Genomic DNA, 26,545 nt, shown 5'->3' on the forward strand with positions numbered 1-26,545 from the left:
CGCGTCCCCCCCACACTCACATAACACACGCACATACCACACACTCACACATTTAAAACTCAGGCACACCCACACGTGCACACACTCACACTCACGCACTCCTAGGACCCAAGGGCAATTTCGTGGCCCATCCATCCTCGGTCAGGATCCTGAACGGAAGCCCGAGTCTGGGCTTCTCACGCAACAACAAGACTGGATCCAACGGGATTCGGGAGGAGTTGGGGGCACCATAAGGAACTCGCTCCTCTAGCTACTGGTCTGCCAAGAACCTCTCCAAAGCCTGTGTGAGCAGCTCTCCTGCCATGACAATGGGGGCGATTTTGCTTTCTCACCTCTGCCTCCAGAGAAGCGTCACACTTTTGTTGTCAGTAAGACATTTTGGAGACCCACGATCACTGTTGACATTCTTAAGGGTTGCCCCCCCGCCCCCATAAACTGGGGAGGACCTGGCTAAGCTTTAGAAATGAGTCTGCAGGTTGGCAACTGTTTATACAAAAGCTGGTGCTCACCGCACTCTCCTCCCCCTACCCCAGGAAACCCGCAGACCTGCAAAACCTGGCTCCTGGAACAAACCCTCCCTTTATGACTTTTGATGGCGAAGTCAAGACGGACGTGAATAAGATCGAGGAGTTCTTAGAGGAGAAACTAGCTCCCCCGAGGTAGGCCTCGAAAACCAGCATTCACAACCCGATTGTCACTTTCCCCCCCTTCACAGACAGTTTGAAAGCTCCTGGCTTCTGTGTATTTGGTTTTCCGTGGCCACGGCACTTCATTTCCTTTGCTGTACCGCGGTGTGCCACAGAAAACACAGAGCGAGATCAGAAGCCTTGAGTGACGGTAGGCCTGGGTCTCTCTGCTCTGCACCTGCAGGTTGGCAATCATGGTTTAATGGCAGGAAGTGGGGGAGGAGGTGGGTTGATGTCACATGGGTCGGCCATTTCTTAGGTCCACTGCTAGAAGGTAAGGCGTGCAGGGTAGCATGCTATGTTGCAGAGTGCTGGACCCAGAAATGAGCCTTCTAGTGCCCCACTTTCATCTTACTTGGAAGGGAGCTAAGACCAGCAGGGTCCAAGGCGTGCCCGGACGAGAACAACAAGTGCTTTCTCCCTAGACTATTGCTTCCAAGACTTGGAGATAAAAAGATTAGGAGAACATTCCAGAGGGAAGTGTTCTCATTTATATCCACTCAGGGAAAGACTTGTCTGCCTCCCCCCACCTCCCCAACCACTCGCATGAACCCAAATCAAACATTGCTTATCTGTGATGCTCCAATTCTGAATTTTTCAAGGTACCCTAAGCTGGGGACCCAACACCCTGAATCGAACTCTGCAGGGAATGATGTGTTTGCTAAATTCTCCGCATTTATAAAAAACACCAAGAAGGATGCCAACGAGAGTGAGTACCTGCGGTCTTCCTGTTCAGTGTTCTCCGTGTGGACGGCCCCTGGCTCAGCCTCTGGTGTGGCTGCTCCTAAGATCCTGGGAGTTCTGACTAATGTCCCTGGGGGTAGGGACCTGTATCTGGAAATGAGGAATAATGCCTCTAATACTGAATCGGCACATCGGTTTCAGGAGCTCGAGGTTGGGAGCCCAGAAAAAAACATTTTGAGGGGAAAAGAATGCCCACCAGGAATTCCCGGCTGCACCATGGGCATCAGTTTCAAGGAGGCTCCTGACAGTGCTTATTTCATTATGGGCTTCCCATAAATATTTCTGAATAAGTGGATGGGTCCAAGAAGGAGCATTGTTGTGTAGACAGCAGAATTATTTTCCAGGGAGGAGTGAGTCCTTTATGCAGATCTTAGAAATCTACATCCCTCCCTCCAGTTAGTTCCCTGTCTGCCCGGCCGTGTGTCAGGAGGGAAAGGTGATTGACTCCTTCCTTTGATATCTAGAGAAAGGTGACAATAATTTTTATAATTTTTTTGCCTTTATGTTCTAGTTTATGAGAAGAACCTGTTGAAGGCCCTGAAGAAGCTGGATAATTACTTAAATAGCCCTCTGCCAGATGAAATCGATGCCTACAGTACTGAGGACATCGCTGTTTCTGGAAGGAAGTTCCTGGATGGGGACGAGCTCACGTTAGCTGACTGTAACCTCTTACCCAAGCTCCACATTATAAAGGTTTGATGTTCCTCCTACCGTAGGTGCTGAATACATGAATAGAGCTTTGTTTTATTTTGACCAGACATCAAAACAATCTAAAATGCAGACTCTTGAGTTAAAAAGTCAGGTATTTTGTTTATTTGTTTGCTTTTTTTCTGTTAGAGGTGGTCGAATCCTAAGTCTCAGATACAAGTATATTCCCAGGTATTTTTCAGGTGGTCTCAAGAAACATTTTGGGAGCTTGGCTTCTACCCCTCCCTCCTCACTGTGTCTTGTTCCAAGTCTTACCCCCAGAGCCTAAAGAAAAGTTATATGAAGACAACTTGAGGGCAACATTGACTATACCTGGCATTTAATGCTTGAGCCTTGGAGATGATGTGCCGAATCTGGGAACACTGCAGTGTGTGTGAACTCAGTCACTTGTTGGTGATTAGCTGGGGAAATGGCTCTGCATAGGGATGACAGAGGTGTGTCTTCTCAGCTCTTAATATCTACCCCCTACATCTAGGGAGCAGCTCCTTGGCTGGGCCTCTGCCAGATTTGGCATTGTGTCTTCCCAGATAGTTGAACAGGAAGTCAGCTTCATGTGTCATTTATTTTAGGGTTTAAAGGCTCCCTAGACCAGTGGTTCTCTAGCATTAGTAGGCATAAGAATTATTTGGGGGAGCTTTTTAGAATTGTAAGTCCTGCCATCCAGCCTCTGGTCTCCTCAGTCAGAACTTCTGGGGGAGATCCTGGGGGATTCCAAAGTAGATGGCCCAACACGTGGCCTCTGGAGTTATGGCTGCCTCTCAGTGGTATCCCTAGCCTTCAGGTCACTTACAGGTGTTAACTGCTTTCATCATCACAACTGCAACATTGGGGGCCCTCAGGAGCCTCAGAAGCCCCAGGAAGAAGCCTAAACCTTGTTCTGGGGCACCTTGATGATTAAAATCCCACCCAGTCCAAACCCAAGTCCTTGGTAGAAGGACGGGCAGATGGGCGAGAAGACAGAGGGAGTTTCAAGTTGAGGACCCTGTGATCTAATAAGGCATGTCATTGACTTTTAGAAATTTACAAATTAGGCTCACCTGTCTGTGTTGCTGAGGCTCCCGCAGGCTACCAGCAGCCCTGGCTGCCTTCATCATGGCCTTGCCTTTCGCTTCTGCATTTCTTCTTCCTTCCTGATTCCGTTCCTAACCCTTGCCCCGTTTCTCTTCTTCTGTTTTCCCGGGTATGCTTGAAGGATACTGCCTTGAAATTCAAGCCTTGAATATGTGTCTGAGCCCTTACGTGAATATTGTTTTCAATAATGTGGCCAGTTCCCCAACACCTAAAATGTAGTATTAAGCATCTCAACTCATCAAAACCTTCTACGTCTGGGAGCCATTTTCCAACAAGCTATTTATGTGGTCGTGTGTGGTTTAGTCCTCACAGCGGTGGTTTTGTCGTCATTGCTTCGACTAGTGTAACATCGCAGAGGTACGTGGAGGTTGGGAAAGAGCAAGAGAAATGCCCCAGCCATGTACCATCGATTGCCACTTGTTTCACTCCTGTAGGAAAAGAGTATTTTAAATTTCAGTAGATGGTGTAAACTTTGGAGTAAAATAAAGAAGTTCCTGGCTCCAGTGTAAGACCATAGAGCAAATTCTTCAAAGCCATTGAGCAATGAAAATACCAAACAGCTTCATAACCTTTCAGGATGGAGCACCTTTGGAAGGGAAATGAGACTTGGTATAAAGGAATTTATGGTAAAAGATGAGAGAGTAAGGAAATTTATCATCTATTCTCTTTCCTGAAATCCAGCAAAAATAACATGAAAAAAAAGAAAAAAATACAGAGTAAAGCTTCATCTGTCATAAAACCAGAAAAGGACAGAACACTAATTCAAAGACTAAGAAACTTTGTCCAGTGTGAGGTGTCACAGAGCCAGTGCAGGCTTCCCTGTATCTTTAGCAAAGTTCCGATTTCTCCAAAAGTAAATAGTACAGTCCTGAAATGCCCAACCCAAACTTCTTTGAGGTCTAGGGCCATGAGAGGAGAAAAGGGAACAGCCCCACACAGATTACTTCTGGGCAGAGGTCTCTGGGGAGGGAGAGCGGAAGCAGAAAGCATGCAGAGGCGCTATCTTTGTGTTCTGCCACTGGTCCCCTAATCTGAAGGAACGGGGAGAGGGGTGGAAAGAAGGGATGTGGCATTCTGCTTTGTAGCTGCTGCGTAGAGAATAGAAATAGTCTTTGAACTAGTCAAGAGAGAGACTGTAAATTGCTTGCGCTTCATTTTTAGCCATGGTGACCTCCTGCCTAATCTTTGAGTCTCAGAGTAGAGGATGCTCTAACCTTAATCTTGATTCTGACCTTGACCCTGACCCTACTCCTAATGTGTCTGTGGGGTGGAGTGTAGAGCAGTGTTTGGTGAGAGAGTTTTTGAGGGTAGACATTCAAATTGGTCTCCCAGCTGCTGTGAATCACTCCCTTTGCCCTCCATACTACTTTTAAAAAGTGTTCAGTCCAATAGGTCTGCCTCATTAAGTAAGAACCTAAGAAAGAACCTAAGTAGGACTTCTGTGAGGATAGAGATGATCAGGAAGGACCGGGGAAAAAAGGAGAAAAAGAAGGATCTGAAAAGGAAAGGGCAGATGAGAAACCCATAGACGATGAGGACTTGCTCCAGTAAATGAAAATACATTCTAGTCAGATTCTCCTCTGTGACCTTCAAGACATGAAAGAGAACATGGATCTTTTGAAAAAAAGCTCAGAGATGGAACAAGATATCAAAAAACTATAACATCACAAGGAAGAGGAAAATCAGGCTGGTGGAACTCAAGACAAAAACTTAAAGACAAGTTTAATAATTTCAAAAATAAAAGTTACATTACACATAGCGAGACACAGAAAAAGACATTGCAGAAATTCATCAGGGACCTGGAGGACAGGCTTGAGACATCATCCAAAATCGAGTGGAGAAGCAGCAAGGGATAAAAGTGATTAGAGATTTCCTGGATGTACATAGTTAAGAACCAGAGAACAGGAGAGAAAAAAGAAAGGAAGGAAGGAGGGAAAATTATTTTGAACTAAAGGATGATCTGAACCTTCAGTATAAACAACATGCCATGACCGGAAAAGTAAAATCCAGAACAATCAACACACTATGATACATGTTAAATGATAAATTTCTGAACTTTGAGGATCAAAAGAACACTTTGGGTGTCCACACAATAAAAGAATTAATAATAATAATAATAATAATATTAATAATAATAAACAGTAAAGCCACCTACAGAGGGAATAAATTCAGACTGGTCTCATGCATCTCCATGACCACAGTAAAACCCAGAAAAAGGGGCCCCTGGGTGGCTCAGTCAGCTGAGCTTCCAACTCTTGATCTTGGCTCAGGTGGCAATCTCATGCGTGGTGGGATCGTGCCCTGCTTCGGGCTCCATGCTCAATGGGGAGTCTGCTGGAGATTCTCTCTCTCCCTGTTCCTCCTCCCCTACTGCACATGCTCTCTCTAAAATAAATAAGTAAATCTTTTAAAAAACCCAGAAAATGGTGGTTTAATAGTTATAGAGACTCAAAGGAAAGATTGTATGATGTAAGAATTCATATCCAGGTAAATTGTCGCTTTTACCTGGATTTCTAATCTTAATAAAATAAGCGCTCCTGAGGCATTTTTTTAAAATAAAACTTCTCTGTGATGAAATAATAAAATGTTCATCAAAATAAGAATCCAGGAATAGAGACTGTGTGTGACATAAAAGGCTAGTGATAAACATAGAACCTTTTTAAATCTAAAGACAGAACTAAAGACTAAACAATGTTGGGAATTATAGTTAAAGAACAGAATCAGAACATGGTAAACTTGGATGTTTTTACAACCAATGGAAGGGGGATAAGGGAGAAGAAATGGAAAAAAAGTGTAGAGTTGTACTAATTTCTTCATTTGTCATAATGAGGAGAAAATAGATATCTAAACTTGACAGATCAAGAAATAGAGAATCTCTATTATTTAAGGTTATACTGGAAACCATGAGAAAAGTTAAAATAGACCATAAGCTTCCAAGTGACCAGAAAGAAACACACAAACACACACACATAGTAATATACACAGAAAGACAGAAAACAATATAAATATTAAATTCAGAATAGGTACCATAAAAAGAAGATTATGTCTATAGGAGGCATACACTTAATAAATTTGCTCAAAAATGTTAAAATTTAAAAAAATTTAAAATTAAAAAATTAAAATGTGTTTCGCAAAACAAAAGGAAAGCAGAATCTTAACATTGATAGTAATAAGGTTGAATTCAGGTAAAAGATGTTAAACAGTTTAGTAGGGTTTCTGAACAGTTATATACTGTCTTATGCAGCATCAATGACTTCTGGCCTGCAAGATCTGAGTAATAGGTCCCAAAGATCTCATTTGTGTGGTCCCATGTTCACTTCAACCAGACAACCCAAAAAACCGATGCAATAGGAGGCAACAGAGCAAAACTGAATTTTGTAGCCCTAGGTCCCTGTTAGGGGATGAATTGCATCTCCTCAGATTCATGTGTTAAAGTCCAGATCCCAGGAGCCTGGTAGAATGCCCAACAGAACATACGCTCCTTTCTGACAAATTCCCCAACAACACCCCTTTAGCCAGACGAAACATCTCACACTGTAATGTTTCTCATGATGTTCACTCTCAGTTGCCCTGTCCTTACATCCACCATTTCCATGAGGATAAGATTTGTGTCCTTTTGTTGAACCTGAGATTATTTCTTCAGTGATAGGACGATGGAAATCTGTAGGAATAACATACACAGATATCTGGGATTTCAGGAGGTAAGGCTCAACAAGCAGAAAAAGAGAGCACTTCACAGTAAATCTGGCACATTCTGAACTGAAGAGCCTCAGGAATCTTTAGGCACCAAATAACATAACAACAGAACACACAAAAGCCCAAACTGCTGGCAAGACAAGGAGAAGTCCAACAAAGTAGAGACTAAATTCATGCCAGTGGATCCCAAGGACTATCTGGGATAAACTGGTGAACGGGATTGTGTGTGTGTAGGAGCCACTCTTTTTTTTTTTTTAAGAGAAACAGTGAGAGAGGGAACACAAGCAGGGGGAGCAGAAGAGAGAGAAGCAGGCTCCCCACTGAGCAGGGAGCCCAATGCAGGACTCCATCCCAGGACCCTGGGATCATGAGCTGAGCTGAAGGCAGACTTATGACTTATAAGCCACCCAGGCACCCCTGGAGCCACTCTTTTGTGTCCAGTGCTTTCATGGACTTTCCTGTTGCAAAGTTAAAGTGCAATTTGGGCGTAGCCTGCCTGGCTGTATGAAGTATACATCAGGACTCCAAAAAGAGAATATATTACACACCTCAAAAGAGTGGATTGTCTGATCTAATTGTCTACATTAGTGGGCTTTTCCTTTGCTGATTGTTTCCTCTTGATTTTCAGATTGTGGCCAAGAGATACAGAGATTTTGAATTTCCTTCTGAAATGACTGGCATCTGGAGATACTTGAACAATGCTTATGCTAGGGATGAGTTCACGAATACGTGTCCAGCTGACCAGGAGATTGAACATGCATATTCAGATGTTGCAAAAAGAATGAAGTGAAGCCAGTGTTTTCTGTCTTATTTTCAGCTGTATGTGCTAGGCTATGATGTGTGTGTGTTCTTTGTGAGTGTACCATTTGTATTCCTTCCAATAACCATAATGCCCATATTTTAATGATACTGTATCATAGCGAAATGGTACATGGCCTTGTGATTCGTCAAGTCACGTGTGTATCAGAATAATACCAGTACATATTGTGACACACACCCCTTGTCCAGTTGACTTCTTAATTTACTTCTTTGGCATTCTTGGACCCTGTAAACCATTATATTAGGGCATGTGTTTTGAAATTTAAGTTTCAGAGCAAATTAGATTTGGGTTCAATTCCTCCTCCAATTTTTTAAAAAATTCATCTGTCTCTGATAGTTTTCCTAATCGTCACACACAGCTTATTTTTCTCCTCTACAGTAGTAGGTTTTTGGGGTTTTTTTGGGAACAAAAATACTCTTTTTGTAGTCACAAGATGATTACATGCCTATTTTAATATTTTAAAACAATGTCAGAGAATATAAGGAAGGGATAAAAGAAACCACCTAAAATTTCACCCCACCTAAATAATTGCTGATAACTTATCGGTGAACATCTTCCCCTCTCTTAGCTCTTGCAGATTTCACTGCACACAACTCCATTCCTGTGAAGTTGGTGAGGGGACCTGTGGGTGATGCCTTTGGTGATCATCCACAGAGGATCCAAAAAGATTTGACCCTGCAGAGCTAGAGGAGGCTTGCGATCAGGTTTCATAGGTCGAGAGTTGGCGTCCATGGACCCGCAGGGTCCTGCAGGGACCACGGGGGCTGGGAGCTATGGGAGATCCCTTCTCTGCCTGGACACCACTTTGGTGATGCCAGGGGCCTCCTGTCCCAGAAGGGCAGTGGAGGAGAACACCCATGGTCGTTTGTTCCAACTTCTTTTTGGATGCCTTCTCTTGCTCTGCCCCCTCTCATGAGGCCATGCCTTCATGGGGACCACTCAACACCAGCTCCCCCTTGGAGGACCCTCCTGCCCTGTGGTGAAATGTGAAGCAGACACACTTCGATTCTTTCTAATGGTTGCCCTCAGACCCAGAGCTGAGCTTCTTTGGTGGTGATGGGCTGTGGGGCTAGCCTGGTTCTCATTGCTTCTTCAGCCTTTGCAGTGTCATTTCAAGGTTAGGCAGGGAAATTCCAGAGAGACTGAATTCATGATGACTACTCTTGGGCAGTTCTGGTAACCAGTCAGGTTGGGGAGGAAGTGGAAACTCTAGGCTGGAGAGTTTTCTGGTTTGTCTGTGGCTTGCCTGCCACCTTGCCCTGCAGCCAGCTTCTCTCTTTAGTGTGTCTGGGCTAGGCTGCCTGACTCCAGCTGAAAGCACTGGAGACAATGTGGAAGGCTGTGTAGATATGCATCAAAACCCCTCTGGGTTTGAGCATTCTCGAACATTCTTGGGGTTACACTCCTTTGATATTTACATACATCTTATAGAAACCCTCTCGTCCATTTGGTGGTAGCCTGTGGTTGATGCTAAATGCTCATTAAAAAAATAGGGCACCTGGGTGGCTCAGGGGGTTAAGCCGCTGCCTTCGGCTCAGGTCATGATCTCAGGGTCCTGGGATCGAGTCCCGCATCGGGCTTTCTGCTCAGCAGGGGGCCTGCTTCCCTTCCTCTCTCTCTGCCTGCCTCTCTGCCTACTTCTGACCTCTCTCTGTCAAATAAATAAATAAAATCTTAAAAAAAAAAATAAAAAAATATGCATTTGCTCTATGGGCATTTATTTGGAAAAGAATTTATTGGATTTATTTGGAAAAGAGTAAGATGCAGGGCACCTGGGTGGCTCAATGGGTTGAGCATCCAACTCCTGATTTCCGCTCTAGTCCTGATCTCAGGGGAGATGGAGCCCTGCATCAGGCTCGAGTCTGCTTGAAATTCTCTCTCCTTCTCCCTCTGCCCCTCATGCCTGCGCTCTTCCTCTCTCTAAAATGAGTTAAGCAAATCTTAAAAAAAAAAAAAAAAAGGAATAAAATGCATTAACAACAACTCTTCTGGGATTTAGTGACAAATGTCCAGTAAGAGAACCAAAGTCCATAATATGGTGGCTACTTTGTATTCCTTCTTACTAGAGGCTCCAGTTTCGTGCAGGGGCTTTCTTTGTTAATCCTTTCTGTTTTTGGAGGTTGTGTCTAGCATTCCCCATCATGCATGCTTCATATCTGTTTTGGGGTCAGATTTTCAAGTCGAGTGTTATATAATGGTACATCTACATGTGGCCAATGAACAGAATACCACTTGTGACTAGTGCAAACTTTGTAATTTTAGATGGTGATATGATCTACATAAACTCTTTGTGCCTTAAAAATTAAATGCATAAAAATGTTTACACGAAACCAAGATCTTTAATCTTTTTATTTTCCCATTTTATCTTCCTCACTCACACTTAAATTAATAAAATGAACAGAAACGGCTTCCTTTAAAATAATGAGAATAATGTCGAAGCAGAGATTATTGGTAATCGAATTAGAAATAATCTGTATTTGAATTGTGAGCCACAGAAACATTTTAACAGAGACTTGAAGAGATCAGAAAAGACCTATCCTTGTGTGACCTGTTCTTGTCCGGGTGGCTACAGTAGAGGTCCTCAGACTGTTCCAGTTTTCAGTGTGGTTGTAGGAACATGGGTGGTCGCTAGCCATTTTGGGTGGACCTCCCACCCACTCCGGGGTCCCATCCCCACATCCAGTTCACCTGCCCCTAAAAGGCTATTCCTTTGGGGAAGGCAAGAAATATTCCAGGACTGTTCTCTGGCTTCAAGTCTTTATTACAATGTGGGTCTTGAAACAAAATGTGTTTGGTCTTGAAACATACTGTATGTTTCATTCAAAACATTCTTGCAAATATGGATATTCAGTGAATAAATCCCCACCTGGAGGCTGACTGAGAAGTTTTCTTGCCCAAGAGGTCCTACAATTAGGAAAAAAAAAAATCAGCTTTTCTTCTGAGCACAGAATTTCCACGTGTAAGCTGGAAAGGATACGGGAACGTCACAAAGTTACACTGCCTGGCTACTGCCCAGGGATTGGGGATGGAATGAGGGAATTCAGTCCAGGAAAGAATTCTAGAGACCAGAGGTCTCAAGAGGTAATTTCTGATCCATAGGTCCATCCCCAGGCATTGACTGTATGCCCAAGTCCCCCTCAGACAGAAAGATAGATACACACACACTCAGGGACACACACACAGACACACAGTCTCACACACACACACACACACACGCAAACATGTTCACATACAACAGAGTCACAAGCGTGCTCTCACACACACACACATGCACAAACACACAGGCACACATATAACACAATATGCTCACCCATAGGCACACACTCACATATACACACATGTGCACACACATCCCCCTACAAACATATTGTGGGCGAGGTCAGCACTGTTCCCTTTCCTGTGTCATCTAGTCAATGACCATAATACCTCTTAGCACCTATGACTCAGTCCCACCTCCAGTGGTTCATAATTAGCAGACATCAAAGAATGTCTTTTGAAAAAAGAAAACTCCAACATTTATTTTACACTTAAGAGAACAAAAAGTGCGTCATCCCAAGAACGTATAATTCACAGAACCCTGGATACATACAATGGATACCTTGGGGTTCATATTTTTGCATTTCAAAATAATTTCTCTTTCCACATGGAGCTTTAATTCTGAATTTTTCAAGATGGTCAGTTTCCCTTCTGACATCTGCATTTTGGTCTAATGTCTTAGCACACTTCAGGACATGACCACTTGAGAAGACCAGATGTACGTGTGTGGTCCCCTGCTCCCAGAGGGACTGTCATTCACCGCGACTTGCGATGGCATTTGCAGGTCAGAGGGACCCGGTTGCTGCCTGCCTGTGTGCTCAGTGACTCTGGAGCAGCTGCTTACCCTTGTAGCCTGTGCTCGGACAATGTCATTGTCCCCATTACAGAGGGTTTGTGCAAAATCTCTGATGACCCTCATCCTGGAGAAGGTTGTGAGTCAGGGAGCGAGCCCAGAGCTGCCATTTTGGGGTCCCCATCACCATCCAGGGGAAATTGTGTTCAAAAGCAGGGAGTTGCCGATTTGGGGGTGAGGGGCATCTATTTAGAAAGTCAGGCCTGCGATTTGGCCACCAATGTCCCAGTGACCGGGGAGGGTGATCTTATGGAGCCTGCTGCTCACTTCTTCCCTGTCAGGGACTGCTGTCCACACCGTGCTGTCTCAGTGCCCCTCCCCCGCCCCCCGTGGCTTCTGAGCATTTCAGCGATCCTAACAACCCTTGGGAAAGGAGGCCTGTTTCTTGATGTCACTCCGCTCCCGTGTATTTCTCCTGCCCCCTTCTGTAATGGATTCCCTGCTGTCCTCCGGGTAAGTGCTCAAGGACTGTGGGTATCAGTGACTGGCCTGGGGTTACCCATGAATCTGCTGACCTGCTGGGCTCTGTCCCCTGCAAAGCTGACTTTTTAGGGCCTAAAGCTCTTGAACCTGAATCAGGCCCCTTTCTGAAGCCCCAACCTCCTACTACTACAAACGTCACCGGTACCGTGTAGGGTCCTGGGAAACCCTTAAGGAGTGCAGATTCCCTCAGGGCCCAGGATAATCAGAGCAGGAAGAGCGTAATGGCCATTGCTCAAGGAAAACATTCCTTGCTTTTGTAAAAGGGTGTTCAAATAGCATTAAGGTTTTTGTTTGCTTGCTTGCTTGCTTTTCCCTTATCTGGCATTAAGCACTAACAAGTTAAACCTGTTACTAGCCTCTTCCCTATGAGGACCTTTGGGGGTGTGTGTGGTGCTTTTAAAAACCCCAAACCATTGGGCTCACGGGTGGCTCAGTGGGTTAAAGCCTCTGCCTTTGGCTCCGGTTGTGATCCCAGAGTCCTGGGATCAAGGCCCACATCGGGCTCTCTGCTCAGCAGGGAGCCTGCTTCCCCCTCTCTCTCACTGCCTGCCACTCTGCCTACTTGTGACCTTTGTCAAGTAAATAAATAAAATCTTTAAAAAAGAAAAAACCCAAAACCAAAACCGAGCAACAGCAGGCACTGGGTCCTAAGTCCGCCCTTGATGCCTTTGACACATCTGAATAATCATTTAATCTCTCTGAGCCTTGCTCTTCTCATCTGGAAAATGGGAATGCTATCTCACAGTCAGGTAGAAATCAGTGTACTTAGAAGTTCTCTGTGGCTGGCGGCACACACGTGATTTTTTGCCTGTATTTGCTCTTCTTATATGCGTCATGTCAAAATGGACACGTTTACAGGACCTTGAACTTTTCTCCTGAAATGGAAGGCAGTTAAGCCCTGACCTCCTGTAGCCCTGCCATGAAGTGCCTCATGGGGAATGGTGGCCACTAACTACTCAGCTGTCCCCTCTGGTGGGTCATTGTGAGCGGGGCCAGTCATCCATCTGGCTCGGAGACACAGCTTTCTGTTGCGTGACATGTCTTTGAGCCTCGGAGATGTGGAAAATTAGATACATTAATGTGAGTGGTGTTCGAGCCAGAGCCCGAGGCCCACCGGGGCCCAGCTGTCCCCCACGACATGGCCCTTTCTTCCATTCCCTGAGGTGGGGGACGTCATCCCACCTTCCACAGGAACTGGGCCTCAGGCAGGTAACAGTAGGCCTGGCACCTCTCCCCCCTTGCCCCCGGGCCTGATGCCCATTCAGCTTCAGGGCTTAGTAAACCCAGTCCAGCCTTCTTGGTGTCTGTCATTCAAGGTCAGCCCACTCATCAGAGGGTGGCTTTTCAGGGCCAGAGAAGCAAAGCCTAAAATGTTCCCATTGGGCTCAGCCTGGCTTCCAGAAGCCTCCACCCAACCCAGGCTGTATTTTCTGAGGGCTGCTGGCTGTCCACGGTGGGCTCCGGTCTCTCATGTGGCTTTCTCTCCTGCTATGGGAAGTGCTCTCAAGGACAAGGAGCTCCTGGTCAAGCCTATCTCTAACACAGCTCAACCACTTCTGTTTGTGAACCCAGACTGGCGTGGGTTGGGCACTGCCTGTGGCCTTCAGGAGCTAAGGGCCCTTCCACTCCTTGGGCTCTTCCTCCTCTAGCCCAGGAGCCCAGCACTCCCTCCTGGAGCCCAACACACTGATGGCTTGGAGATGCATGAGGGGTTCCTGGAAGGGGCATGTTCCTGGATCCTGAGAAACCTGGAGCATCTGAGATTTCTCCTTTCTCTTCCCACCAGCCTTGGCTCCTGGGCCCAGCACACCTCCCCGAGCCACCATGTGCTCTGTTCACAGTCCCTGGAGGAAGGTGGACGTGGTGGGTGGGGAGGCACGGTCTCCCCTCCATCCTGTGGTTGTGTCCCCACAAACCTCCTTTTGGACCCTCGCCTGCCGGGGAGGCTGGAGGGGCTGCTCACTGTGGGGTCAGGGAAAGGGAGAAGACGGTCCTGCTCCTGTGAAGTTGCTACTGGCTGTCCCCAGGGCTGGGGCAGAGGCTGGCAACCTACTTAACTTCCCCAGTCCGTGGCCCAGCGATCTATAAGTCCATCCATTGATTTCACTGTAGAGCTAGATCAAAAAGCAGCCAGACAATCTGGACATGGGGTCCCACAGACTAGTCCCCAGTTCTCAGACTGCTGTCCAAGCCAGGGCTTGTCCTCTGGGCTACCTGAGAAGACAGTCTGGTGACTGTATTATTATCCTGTGGTGCTCACCTTCAAACCCCACCTTCCACCCTGACCGAAGCCCACCTCTTTGTTGGCTCCTTTTTTTTTTTTTTCCATCCTGGAGCTCTGACTTTTCCAATGTGCTCCCTACTAGAGGAAGACCCGCCTTCCATCCGACCAGAAGGCAGCTTCCTTACAACCCTACAGAAAGTGGACCTGGAAGATCCAATCCACATCTTTCTGCTCAGAAAAAAAGAAAAAGAAAAAGGCAAAATCGAGATAGACCTTGGATTTTCCTGGAAGAATCCTCAAAGAAAGGGAGGGGGAGGGTAGAAGGATGAAAGAGAGGGAGGGGTGAGAGGAAGAGGAAGAAGGGGAGGAAGGAGGGGGAGGGGGAAAGGGACAGAGGAGGGGCAGGGGGACTCCCCACAGAGGTGGAGGTGACTGCGGCTTATGCCACAGGTATGCTAGGACTTTCTGGTGCCTGAGGGACCTTTCAGGAAGCCCACGGAGTAGACACAAAAGTCAAGTTTAGCCGCAGCTACAAATTGCCTGGAGTTGACAAGGTTGGCGGATGGCGGGTGGTGGGTGGCGCGACGGACCTGGGACTTTTGGGCAGCGGAGGCTGCCAGGCCCTCTCTAGTCACGTCCCCTACCAGAGTGTTTAAAACATAAGCCCATTGCGGTCTTCTTAAACATGTGCACACACTTTCCCCACAGTGTGGACTGAACGAAAAGAAGTAAAAGAAAAATGCAGGTTTTCATAACAAGGATCTTTGCCTCTTGGTCCCTAAGTCTGTATAAGGTCGAGGGGTGGAGGCCTGGTCACGTCCTGTCATGGGGTTCCTTTACCCTGTGGTCTGGGGATCTCCCAAGTTTGGAGTCAAGAGGAAGGAGAAAACGGGTTAGGGAGGAGTCCAGGATTCTACAGGAGACTGAGCAGCAGGACTGGCCTTGCCTCCATCTGGATCTTTCCGTTTCTATTTTATCTTATTTGAAGCACGTATGCATGTACGTATGTACTTACTGCAGCTCACAAATGAGTCACTGGTCCTGAAAGTGAATATTGTTTAAAGGAAAATCTTAGGGTCATTTGGCAGTCGTTCAGGTGTTGGGAGGCCTGTGGTACATGCTTTGGTATTTTTTGCTAGCTCATGCAGGGGAAAGAAGAATTTGTTGTGTTGCGTATGATACTGGAATACACAAAGATTAAAAATACACAAGAAGTTAAAAAAAAAAGGTTCTTGCTTTTAAAAAATGTGTAATTACAATGAGAAAATAGAATGGCGGCCAGAGAGATGCTCAAGAATATGTATAATGGAAACCAAGTGGGTAAGCGGGCAAGGTACACTTGCTTAAAGATTTTTTTTTTTTTAAAGATTTTATTTATTTATTTGACAGAGAGAAAGAGCGCAAGTAGGCAGCAGGCAGAGAGAGAGGGGGAAGCAGACTCCCTGCTGAGCAGAGAGCCTGATGCAGGGCTGGATCCCGGGACCCTGAGATCATGACCAGAGCTGAAGGCAGAGGCTTAACTCACTGAACCACCTAGGTGCCCCATACACTTAAAGATTTTTACAATGTTGTTGAGGGGACACTACCACAAATGAAGTAATAGAAGTGATAAAGCACATTCAAAGATCACTTTATAGTTTACAAAACCTACACAAGTATGTGTGGTCCCATAGGCCATGGGTGTGTGCTGTGGTGGCAGCGAGGTGGCTGCCATCTTGCCTTGCGATCTGGGAAGAGCCTTACTTGTTTGTCTCTCATGAGTGGAGGGTGAGGGCCACCACAAAGACCTTGTTCTGTCAACTTCAGGGCCTTGTAATGTCTAGAGGGGGCGGAACATTCCAGTCAGAATGGACAACTTACAGGTTTAGAGATAGCAGTAAATGGAGGGGAGGGGGGATAGGTAAAGTTTATCCTTCTCCAGATCTTTACCATAAAACTAAGCAGTTGGGCTAGATCGGTGAGTTTTAAATCTTGACTGCATTTTAGCATTATCTGTGTAGCTTTAAAAATTGTCGATGCACAAGCCACACCTCAGACCAAATGAATTACTATCTTTGGAGTTAGGCTTGGACATTGGTGTTTTAAAAATATTCCCAGGCAATGGGGCACCTGGGTGGCTCAGTCAGTTGAGCATCTGACTCTTGATTTTTTTTTTTTTTTTTAAGATTTTATTTATTTATTTGACAGAGAGAGATCACAAGCAGATGGAGAGGCAGGCAGAGAGGGAGATAGAGGGAAGCAGGCTCCCTGCTGAGCAGAGAGCCCGATGCGGGACTCGATCCCAGGATCCTGAGATCATGACCTGAGCCGAAGGCAGCGGCTTAATCCACTGAGCCACCCAGGCGCCCTGACTCTTGATTTTGACACAGGTCATTATCTCAAGGTTGTGAGATAGAGCCCTGTGTTGGGTTCCATGCTGAGCATGCTTGGGATTCTCTATCTCCCTCTCTCTCTGCACTTCCTCCTTCTCTCTCTCTCAAAACAAACAAACAACAAAACAACTTCCCTCTTGAGTAGTCAGGATTAACAGCTAATGGATAGATGTTCCTTAAGCTATTTCCAGCAAAAACTCTAATTTTGGGTTCTGAGTAATGAGTCCTCGGGGGAGTGGGTGAGGGAGAGGAGTGATGGAGAAGGTTGCACATACAATCTATCTCTACTCTTAGGGCAGTTGGTTGGGCCAGTCTTGGGCATCCATATAACACCAGTGCACTGGGTTGAACGCTGTCCCCACCAGGCTCCTGCCCACTCAGAGTCTCAGATGATATTAATTGGAAATGCAGTCTTTGCAGATGTAACTCGGTAAATTAAGATGAGGTCCTATTGGATTAGGGTGGACCCCAAATCCAATATGACTAGGGCCTTTATAAGAACAGAAGACACTGAGACATACACACCCAGAGGGAAGGGACCCCCATGAAGATGAAGACAGAGACAGGAGTGGGGCAGCCACAAGCCAAAGGATGCTGAGGCTTGTCCACAGCCAGCAGAAGCTGGAAGAGGCAAGGGAGGGTCCTCCCCTAGAGCCTTCGGAGGGAGCATGTTTCCGCAGACACCTCGATTTCAGACCTCTGCCCCCTAGAACAGTCAGAGAATATGGTTCTATTGTTTTGAGCCTCCTACTCTGTGGGTTCTCTCTTACTGCATCCCCAAGAAACTTTACCCAGTGAGTTTTGGGTCTGAGGGCAGCTAGGTGCAGATTGAGCCAGGATCTGTTTGAGGGAATTGGTGAGTTAGCCAACAGGCAACACTTAGGTCATTTTGTGCTACAGGATGGGGGACCAGACAGGATAGACTTGAGAGCCCTCTGTGTTTTTGCTCTTCCCTGCTGCTTCTGGCTGGGGTCTCAGGAAAGATGAGCTAACCTTCCTGGCCTTGGTTTCCTCATCCATCCAATGTGGGGATGGGATGATAGGTAGTTCCATGTGGTTCCATGTAGTCCCACTACTGAGTTGGAAACCCAGAGTCAGCGAGGCAGTTAAGCACCAGTAGCAATGCTTAGGGAGACCACCCACCCCCACTCCCCACAGCCCTCACCCCAGGGCTGGTTCTAAGTTCAGACCCTTTTAGCTACCTGCTTTGGGGAATTCTGTTAAATGTTTGGCTTTCTGGTAGAGCCACTCGCCCCGTGTAGGACTATCTCTGCAGTCTAAGACTAAACCAGCAATATCTAATCATCTGATCATGTAAGATGAAGGAAGGATTAATCACTCAAAATGGGCCCAATGAGCTACCTTTTCTCAGAACCCATTCTACACCATCGACCAGACTTCTATAACCCAAAACCAAAGACCTGACTTTGGACATTCACCTTGACAGGGCAAAGTGGGCACAGAAAACACAGGGATGGAGAAATGATGGACAAAATGTGGTCCCATTTTCTCTCTGCGACTCTAGGGTAATATGCTCATTTTCTCTGCTGCCAGCAAAATACCCAAAACTTGGCAGCTTAACATAGTGTGTGGTTTGGTTACCATGTCACAGGCTCTGGGGGTCAGGAAACCAGGCACCCCATAGTGGGGTCTTTTGCTCAAGGTCACACAGGATGAAATCAGGTATCAGGCAGGGCTGTGATTCTTATCAGAGGCTGGGATCCACTTCTGAACCCACTGGTTGTTGAAAGATTTCAGTTCTTTGCTGTTTTAAGACCAAGGCTGTCTGCCTTGAGGGACTGACCACCAAGACCCAGCACATGGCCTTCTCCTTAATGTGGCTGTTTGCTTCTGCAAGGCCAACAGAAGAATGTTGCTGCTGCTTGAGATCTCTCTGACTACTTCCAACTCTGACCTCTAGTCCCTCTCTGACTAAGGTCAGGCCCACTAATGATACTTTTCTTTTGGATTCAAGGTAACTGATGAAGTCAGGCCCACACAGGATAATGTCCTTAAGAAAAGTCAACTGATCAAGGCCTCTAATGACGTACACAAACCCCCTTCATCTTTGCCATATAAAGTAGCCGAATCAGAGGAGTGATATTCCACTGTTTTCACAGGTCCTGCCCAACTTGAGGGTGGGGGAATTATGCAGGGCACATGGGTCCAGGGATTTGGGGGACTATCTTAGGTTTCTCCTGTCACTGATGAGTTGGAGAACCTGCAATGGCCATCCCAAGGGAAATCTGCATCATTGTACAAATCTCACTGGCTGAAGTCAGCTGAGACGATATCGGTAAACATCTTAGGTGGACCCAAGCCACACCATAGCACTAAATGTTTGCTGCATGTGTTCCTGGCAGGCTTTCCTGGGATACTTCTACTCCTAATCCTTAAGCTCAAACAACCATGGAAGGAGGAGTTATGTCAGTTAAGTCCACCGACTTGATTTCCAGGTTCCTCTGACAAAGCAGGAGTTTGCTGACCTTCAAGTCCTGGCACCAAATGTACCTATTTACACAGGCTTTTGCCCAAGGGTGGGGAGAGAGAGTAAAGGAAGAATCCTTTGCAGTTGGTCAATACCGTGCTCTGTTGTGGTTTTGCTCCACGCTGTGCGGGTGACCAAGTGTCCCCCATACGAGGCAGATAGATTTCTCCTCCTTGGTCTTCCCGGCATGCAGCTCCAAAGTCAGTTGTAAAGATTAAAAATGAAAGAAAGAAAGAAAGAAGAAAGGAAGGGAGGAAGGCAGGAGGAAGAAGGAAGGAAAAGAAGGAAAGGCAGATCACGGTTTCTCCTGGGTTAGGAAAAGCTATCTTTAGAAAGAAACATATAGGGGTTCCTGGGTGGCTCAGTCAGTTAAGGGTCTGACTCTAGATTTCAGCTCAGGTCTTGATCTCAGCTCAAATCTTGATCTCAGCTCAGGTCTTGATCTCAGGGTCGTGTGTTTGAACCCCGCACTGGGTTCCATGCTTGGCATGTAGCTTACTTAAAAAGGAAAAAAAAAAAGAAAAAGAAAAAAAAAAGAAACAAATAATCTAAGAGCCGTTGCATGGAGCTTGGAAGAGCAAAGCAGAAAACACCCAATTCTCTTCTACTCCCATTTGAGTTTCATCCTGTGCTGTTTAGTCAATGTCTGATGGTTGCACATCACTATGCGGGTGTATTATCTGTTTCACTCAGGGGTGCTCCTGGCTTATCTGCCCAAACCAGGCAGTCTTTCAAGGGATGAGTTTTGGGGGCATGGATTTGCTTTCTCTTGCTTATGTTGCAGGGTCCTCGGGAGTCCTAGGCCTATGGACTGGAGTGGGAAGGGGAGCTCTCTGCCAAAACAGGACTGCCAAGTGGGGGAGAAGAGGCACCAGTGGCACTCTGAGCTTGTGTACACATGAGATCCAGGCAGGCCTCCTGGCTCAATGGAAGGTCACCAGAGCAAATGTCAAGTGGCTGGAACGCTGGTCCTCAGGCCCCGGGGTTCTTATTGCCAAGAGAGGAATTCAGTCTATGTAATCTCCAACGTGGTCTTTAGCAGTAAAATCTCTGATTCTGTTCAACATGCAGTCCTTCACGTAGCCTAGTGGCTATGACCTGGTTTCCCAGCTTTTACAAGAGACCACCTCCAAGGAGATCACGGATATCTCCCCCTGGAAAAGTGGCAATGCGATGGGCTTTTGAGTTGGGGTTGGCTTGTTTTCCTAGGAGATCTCCTTATGAGAGATGTTACATGACATAAGGTTGCATATTTTTAAAAATTAAATTAAAATTTAAAAAGTATTTTTTACTCTCCTTAGTCTCATGTTTTTCTGCTCTAAGAACAAACACCTTTCTTTCTCTCTTTCTTTCTTTCTTTATTGACGACAAACAAGAGCTGGGCTTGCTGATTTTGTTCTCAGCAGCGACTTTCCTCACTCATGTTAAATGAGATAAAAGCAGTTTCCCTGGTAAGAAATGAATATATAGTTTCAACCACAATGCATCTTCACAGATGAAATGATTTCTATCTTTATTAAGAAGCACATTTTCTGGGGCACCTGGGTGGCTCAGTGGGTTAAGCCGCTGCCTTCGGCTCAGGTCATGATCTCAAGGTCCTGGGATCGAGTCCCGCATCGGGCTCTCTGCTCAGTGGGGTGCCTGCTTCCCCCCCCCCACTCTCTGCCTGCCTCTCTGCCTACTTGTGATCTTTCTCTGTCAAATAAATAAATAAAATCTTAAAAAAAAAAAAGCACATTTTCTGAGGGCTCTGGGCTTCCCTGAGGGTGTGATCTTCAGGAAGGGACATGTTCCTGCCTTGTCCTCAGGACCAGACCCCGTGAATACTACCCACGAACACAGGAGGGATTTGATTTTGCACTGTAAAACTTTCTGGGGAGTGAAGATCACTAGAAGTGCAAGTGGCTGTAGGAGATAGGACATCTCCTCCCCAGGAGATCTTGACAAAGGAAACTCCTCATCTCTGGGAGATATCATTGGGTGGCCCCTTCTGGCAGCTGGGAAACAGGCTAGATCATCTATCAAAGTACCCCAGATTTCAGCAATATTACTTTTCTTTTCTTTTTAAAAAAATTTAAAACTTATGTTCACTTAGCATATAGTACATCATTCATTTTTGATGTAGTGCTCATTCATTAGTTGCATGCAACAGTGCTCATCACATCATGTGCCCTCCTTAATGCCCATCACCCAGCTACCCTCCCCACCCCACCACCCCCTCCCTTCTGTAACCCTTAGTTTGTTTCCCGGAGTCCAGAGTCCGTCCTGGTTTGTCTCTCTCTCTCTGATTTCTTCCCCTTCAGTTTGCCCTCCCTTCCCTGTGGTCCTCTGAACAATTCCTTATGTTCCACATAATGAGTGAAGCCATATGATAATTGTCTTTCTCTGCTTGACTTATTTCACTCAGCATCATCCCTTCCAGTTCCATCCACGTGGATGCAAATGGTGGGTATTCATCTTTTCTGATGACTGAGAAACATTCAACAGTGTTACTTCCCATGAGAGAGGTTCCACTTGGTATTTCTGGGACGTCTGAAGATCCGTTTCCATTGCTAAGGAGGAGATATTTTTGAAAAGCAATGACATTCAAAAGTGAAATTTGTGGCAGCCACTCCCTGAACACCACCACTGTGGGGGCCTTTAACCCCTAGAAGACTACCCCAGCGGCCCTGTCATGTTTGCCTGGTGATTAGGGTCCGGGTGGCGTGGCAGTGACTTGCCACCCCAGAAAATTCTGTTCTGTCCCACTGGAGTCAAAAGAGGCTGTCCCCAGTTTCCTCTGTGGAGGCTGGCCGGTCCTGGCCCTCTGGCTCCCTGTGTGACAACTGAAAAAGGAAGTTCGCATCTAGAACCTAGAGCCTGATGAATGGTTAATGCCCCAGGCCCCTTTCAGGGGAATATTCCAAGTAATATCAGAAGAAAGGCTATTGCTGGCTCCCCGGCACTCCTTCCCCCAGGACCCCTGCAGAGGCCTCCCCCGCTGCTGCGTGGATGGGTTCCTGGGTGTATGGCCCCTTCCACGAAGGCAGACTTAGTGCCTCCTCCCTGACGAGGTGTGGAGGAGGAAGTTGAAGTGGTTGGGATCAAGGAACAGGGTGAGGGTTTAGAATGGGTGGGAGCAGCGAGATTACTCAACACTTGAGTTTTTAATCAACGGATCTTACTAAAGAACAGCATATCCTTTGTTGGGCAGAAAATAAAAAATGCGAAACAGAAGCCAGTGGAGATTTAATGAACAGAGCGATCAATAGGGTGCTTTCAGAAGGATTTTGTCACAAGGACCGTTTGAACCCCGCGGAGATGCGCCTTGGTGTGGGCTCCGCGTTGGTGTCCCTTGGCGCCGTCTAAGGTTGGCCCAGGACCCAGTGCTAGAAACTTTGGGTTAATTTGGACAGTTAATTATTTCAAGCAGTAGGCCCCAGGATTCATGCTTTCAGTGAACTTTTAAGAAGATAGAAAATGTTTTCAGGGACAAAGCGTTCTAAGTGCTTTCAGAAATGACTCCATGTACTTAGGTGAGGAGCATAAATGTGAGCCGGGGAGGGGCTGTTGGGGGGCTCCTGAGATGACAAAGCAGTTGTAGATGTTTTTGAGACTAATCCCACACCATTCCCTGCCAGCCGATCCTCCGTGCACCAGCCCCTCTCCCTTGTTTAACTAGGACTTCAGGTAACTGAGTAAAAGGACTTGCCTTGGGCAAGTTCTCTAACTTTGCAGAGTCTCACGTCACTCATCACGTCGCTCATCTGTGAAAGGCTTTTTTTCTCCCTCCCGGCTCTTGGAACAGTTAGGAGAAAGTACAGGGCAGTGTCTGAAAATATGAAAAGCTACGTGACATCAAAGACACTTATTCTTTCTTCCTGGCTATTGGGCTGGGCCTCAGAAAGCTAGAGCAGCCTGATGGCCAGATAGCTGGGCCAGGTGTCAAGACACTTGTTAGTTGGGAGGCCTTGAACAAGTGCCTTTTCCCCCCAAAGCCAATGAAAGTCACACCTGCCTTTTTGAGGCTTTAAGAGGAAATGGCAGTGAAATCAGTCTGACTTTGTCTAAAAAAAAATTGCCATAAGGGGAGCTGTTTCGCTCCAAAGTATGTTTCATGTTAATTGTTTAGGTCGGTCCCAGGTGTCCTTTGTCCCTGAAACCTCCTCCAGAAGACTATGTGACGTGCAATCCGGGGAGGAGGTCACCCCCGGGCCCGGGTCGTTTCTGAAGCCATAACCAAGCGCAGGGCACCCACACCCAGTCTGATTCACTTCCTCTGGTGAAGAAAGCACGCAAAGCACCTTGCAAGGCATAAACCGTGTTTCAGACTTCCTGCTTTTAGCTGTTCCCATTTTGTCATGTAGATTGTGGGCCGCCATTAGGCATGACCACAAATCTTTCAGTCATTACGGAGCAGCTGGGATTATACAAGAGAACGCATAGGAAAGTACTTTGAAAATGGCAAGGTGCAGCACAAATGCTCATGATACCAACAGTTATTTGGTCAGCTACTCTCTAAATCACTTTAATTGAGAAACTTCTTAAGCACCAGAGGAGAGATGAGTACTGTCTAAGAGAGAATGCTGACAACAAATGAACAACTCTACTTTAATTTGCTCACTTACTTATTCATTTATTATTTGTTTTGAGAGCGAGAAAGAGAGCATGTGTGGGGTGGAGAGTAGGTAGGGGGAGGGACAGAAAGAGGAGAAGAGAGAATTGCAAGCAGGTTCCATGTTTAGTTGGAGCCAAGCATGGGGCCTGATGTGTGGTTTGACTTCAAGAGATCATGATCTGAGCCAAAACCAAGATTGATTGATTGATTGATTTTTAAAAAGATTTTATTTATTTATTTGACAGAGATCACAAGTAGGTGGAGAGGGAGGCAGAGAGAGAGGAGGAAGCAGGTTCCTTGTTGAGCAGAGAGCCTGATGCAGGGTTCCATCCCAGAACCCTGGGATCATGACCTGAGCTGAAGGTAGAGACTTTAATCCACTGAGCCACCAGGTGCCCCCAAAACCAAGATTTAGACATCCAACTGAGCCACCCAGTTCCTCAGGATGTTATAGTTGAGAACTAAACCACACTCACCTCCCTGGGGTGGTTATTTGAAAATATGAGCTGTTTAGCAGTGTGTTAGGAGCTCCAGTCCTGAAGGGTTCTGCCTTTACTGGTGAAGTAAAAGCAGCAGGTTAATCAATAGCAAGTGAGGGGGTTGGCTGAGACTTGGTCCCAGTCACCAGTATGACTAGAGGACAGGCAGTGGCTGAAACCCTAGATATTCTGACTCAACACAAAAGTGACGAATGGATCTTGCATGGAGTGCACTGAGTGTCCTTGACAATCATGTAAGTGTCCTCATTTCCACGTTATCATCTCCTGAAGATAGCCGTGGGAACATGAGTTTTCATCAATATCTCTGTACATCAATATTCTATATTTGCCCTGCTCTTTGAGGATATGAAACCAATCTTGGTCATTCTCTGCCCTTGATTATCACCCAAGGACTGACACCTTTTCACATACATTTATTTGTTGGTAAAGATATTAGTGAAAGAGACCCCTCCTATTTGGTGGATGCCAAAGAACAAAATAAACACAACCATTTAAAAAAAAATTAAATTTAATTGTTTTTCAGTGTTCCAAAGATCATTGTTCATGCACCATACCCAGTGCTCCATGAAATACGTGCCCTCCTTAATACCCACCACCAGGCTAACCCAACCCCCCACCCGCCTCCCCTCCAAACCCTCACTTTGTTTCTCATAGTCCACAGTCTCTCATGGTTTGTCTCCCCCTCCGGTTTCCCCCAACTCACTTCTCCTCTCCATCTCCCCATGTCCTCTGTGTTATTCCTTATGCTCCACAAATAAGTGAAACCATATGATAATTGACTCTCTCTGCTTGACTTATTTCACTCAGCATAATCTCCACCAGTCCCATCCATGTTGATACAAAAGTTGGGTATTCATCCTTTCTGATGGAGGCATAATACTCCATTGTATATATGGACCATATCTTCTTTATCCATTCGTCTGCTGAAGGGCGTCTTGGTTCTTTCCACAGTTTGGCGATTGTGGCCACTGCTGCTATGACTGCTGGGGTACAGATGGCCCTTCTTTTCACTACATCTGTATCTTTGGGGTAAATACCCAGTAGTGTAACTGCAGAGTCATAGGGTAGCTCTATTTTTAATTTCTTAAGAAATCTTCACACTGTTTTCAAAAGTGGCTGCACCAACCTGCATTCCCATCAATAGTGTAAGAAGGTTCCCCTTTCTCCACATTCTCTCCAACACTTACTGTCTTATTGATTTTGGCCATTCTAACTGGTAAACACCACCATCTTGAAGGCAAGGAAGAACCACTTAGCTATGACATCTGGTCATCTCTCTTGAGACCTTGGCCATTGAACCAATATTGAGCTCTATGGAATGTGCTTCTCCTCCTTCCTAAGGAAAGTCATCATTCTTTGGGGTCCAGGTCCTTTGTCCACCTATGGAAGAGCTTGGACTTGTGTCCAGACCTCTGAGTGATAGCTGAGGACTACGAATACAGGGCAGTGTTTCTCAAAGTGTGATCCTCCAATCAGTAGCATCTGTCTCTCTTGGGAACTTGTTAGAAGTGTACCTTCTTGAGCCCCACCTTGACCCGACTGAGTCAGAAGTTCTGACATCTGAATGTTGATGAGTCCTCTAGGGAATTCTGATGCTTGCTGAAGTTTGAGAAGCACTTTCCATGGTAGGCCAAAGCAAACCTTTTGTGGGGGGTTGTGGTGGTGGTGTCAGTTCAATATTTTTCATCATGGGAAGAAGAGTTGAGTGCTGAATGGTGATTTTTATCACTCTTCCTTTTATTCATTCATACATTCATTTTTTAAAAAATTTATTTATTTTCAGCATAACAGTATCATTATTTTTTCACCACACCCAGTGCTCCATGCAATCCGTGCCCTCTATAATACCCACCGCCTCTTTTTTAAATTTAAATTCAATCATCCAAGATATAGTTTTTGATATAATGTTCAATGATTCATTAGTTGCATGAAACACCCAGTGCTTATCACATCATATGCTCTCCTTAATGCCCAGGACCCAGTAACCCCCTCCCTACCCACATCCCTTTCTGCAACCTTCAGTTTGTTTCCCAGAGTCATGAGTCTCATATGGTTTGCCTCCCTCTCTGATTTCTTCCCATTAAGCTTCCTCTCACTACCCCTATTGTCCTCTGCACTATTCCTTATGCTCTACAAAGAGTGAAGCCGTATGATAATTGTGTTTCTTTGAGTAACTGATTTCACTTAGCTTAACACCCTCCAGTACCATCCACCTTACACCAGTCAGAATGGCTAAAATTAACAGGACAGGGAAAACAAATGCTGGC

The 26,545-nt window shown here is 46.0% G+C and overlaps 1 protein-coding gene across 2 annotated transcripts in view; it reads left to right on the forward strand.

The window, feature by feature from the left end:
• The window catches only part of CLIC6 (chloride intracellular channel 6), an 87,273-nt gene that overhangs the window by 36,478 nt on the left and 24,250 nt on the right, over positions 1-26,545 (forward strand). Inside the window, exons 3-6 of one of the 2 annotated variants that reach the window (XM_059164668.1) lie at positions 534-659; positions 1,289-1,395; positions 1,942-2,123; positions 7,534-10,055. In XM_059164668.1, coding sequence (XP_059020651.1) covers positions 534-659; positions 1,289-1,395; positions 1,942-2,123; positions 7,534-7,695 — 577 coding nt within the window. In that variant the 3' untranslated portion in view covers positions 7,696-10,055. Of the gene's footprint in view, positions 1-533; positions 660-1,288; positions 1,396-1,941; positions 2,124-7,533; positions 10,056-26,545 lie in introns of those variants that run through there. The other variant, XM_059164669.1, reaches the window with a different exon arrangement.

Source organism: Mustela lutreola, chromosome 2, assembly GCF_030435805.1.
Source record: "Mustela lutreola isolate mMusLut2 chromosome 2, mMusLut2.pri, whole genome shotgun sequence".
Lineage (NCBI taxonomy): Eukaryota > Metazoa > Chordata > Mammalia > Carnivora > Mustelidae > Mustela > Mustela lutreola.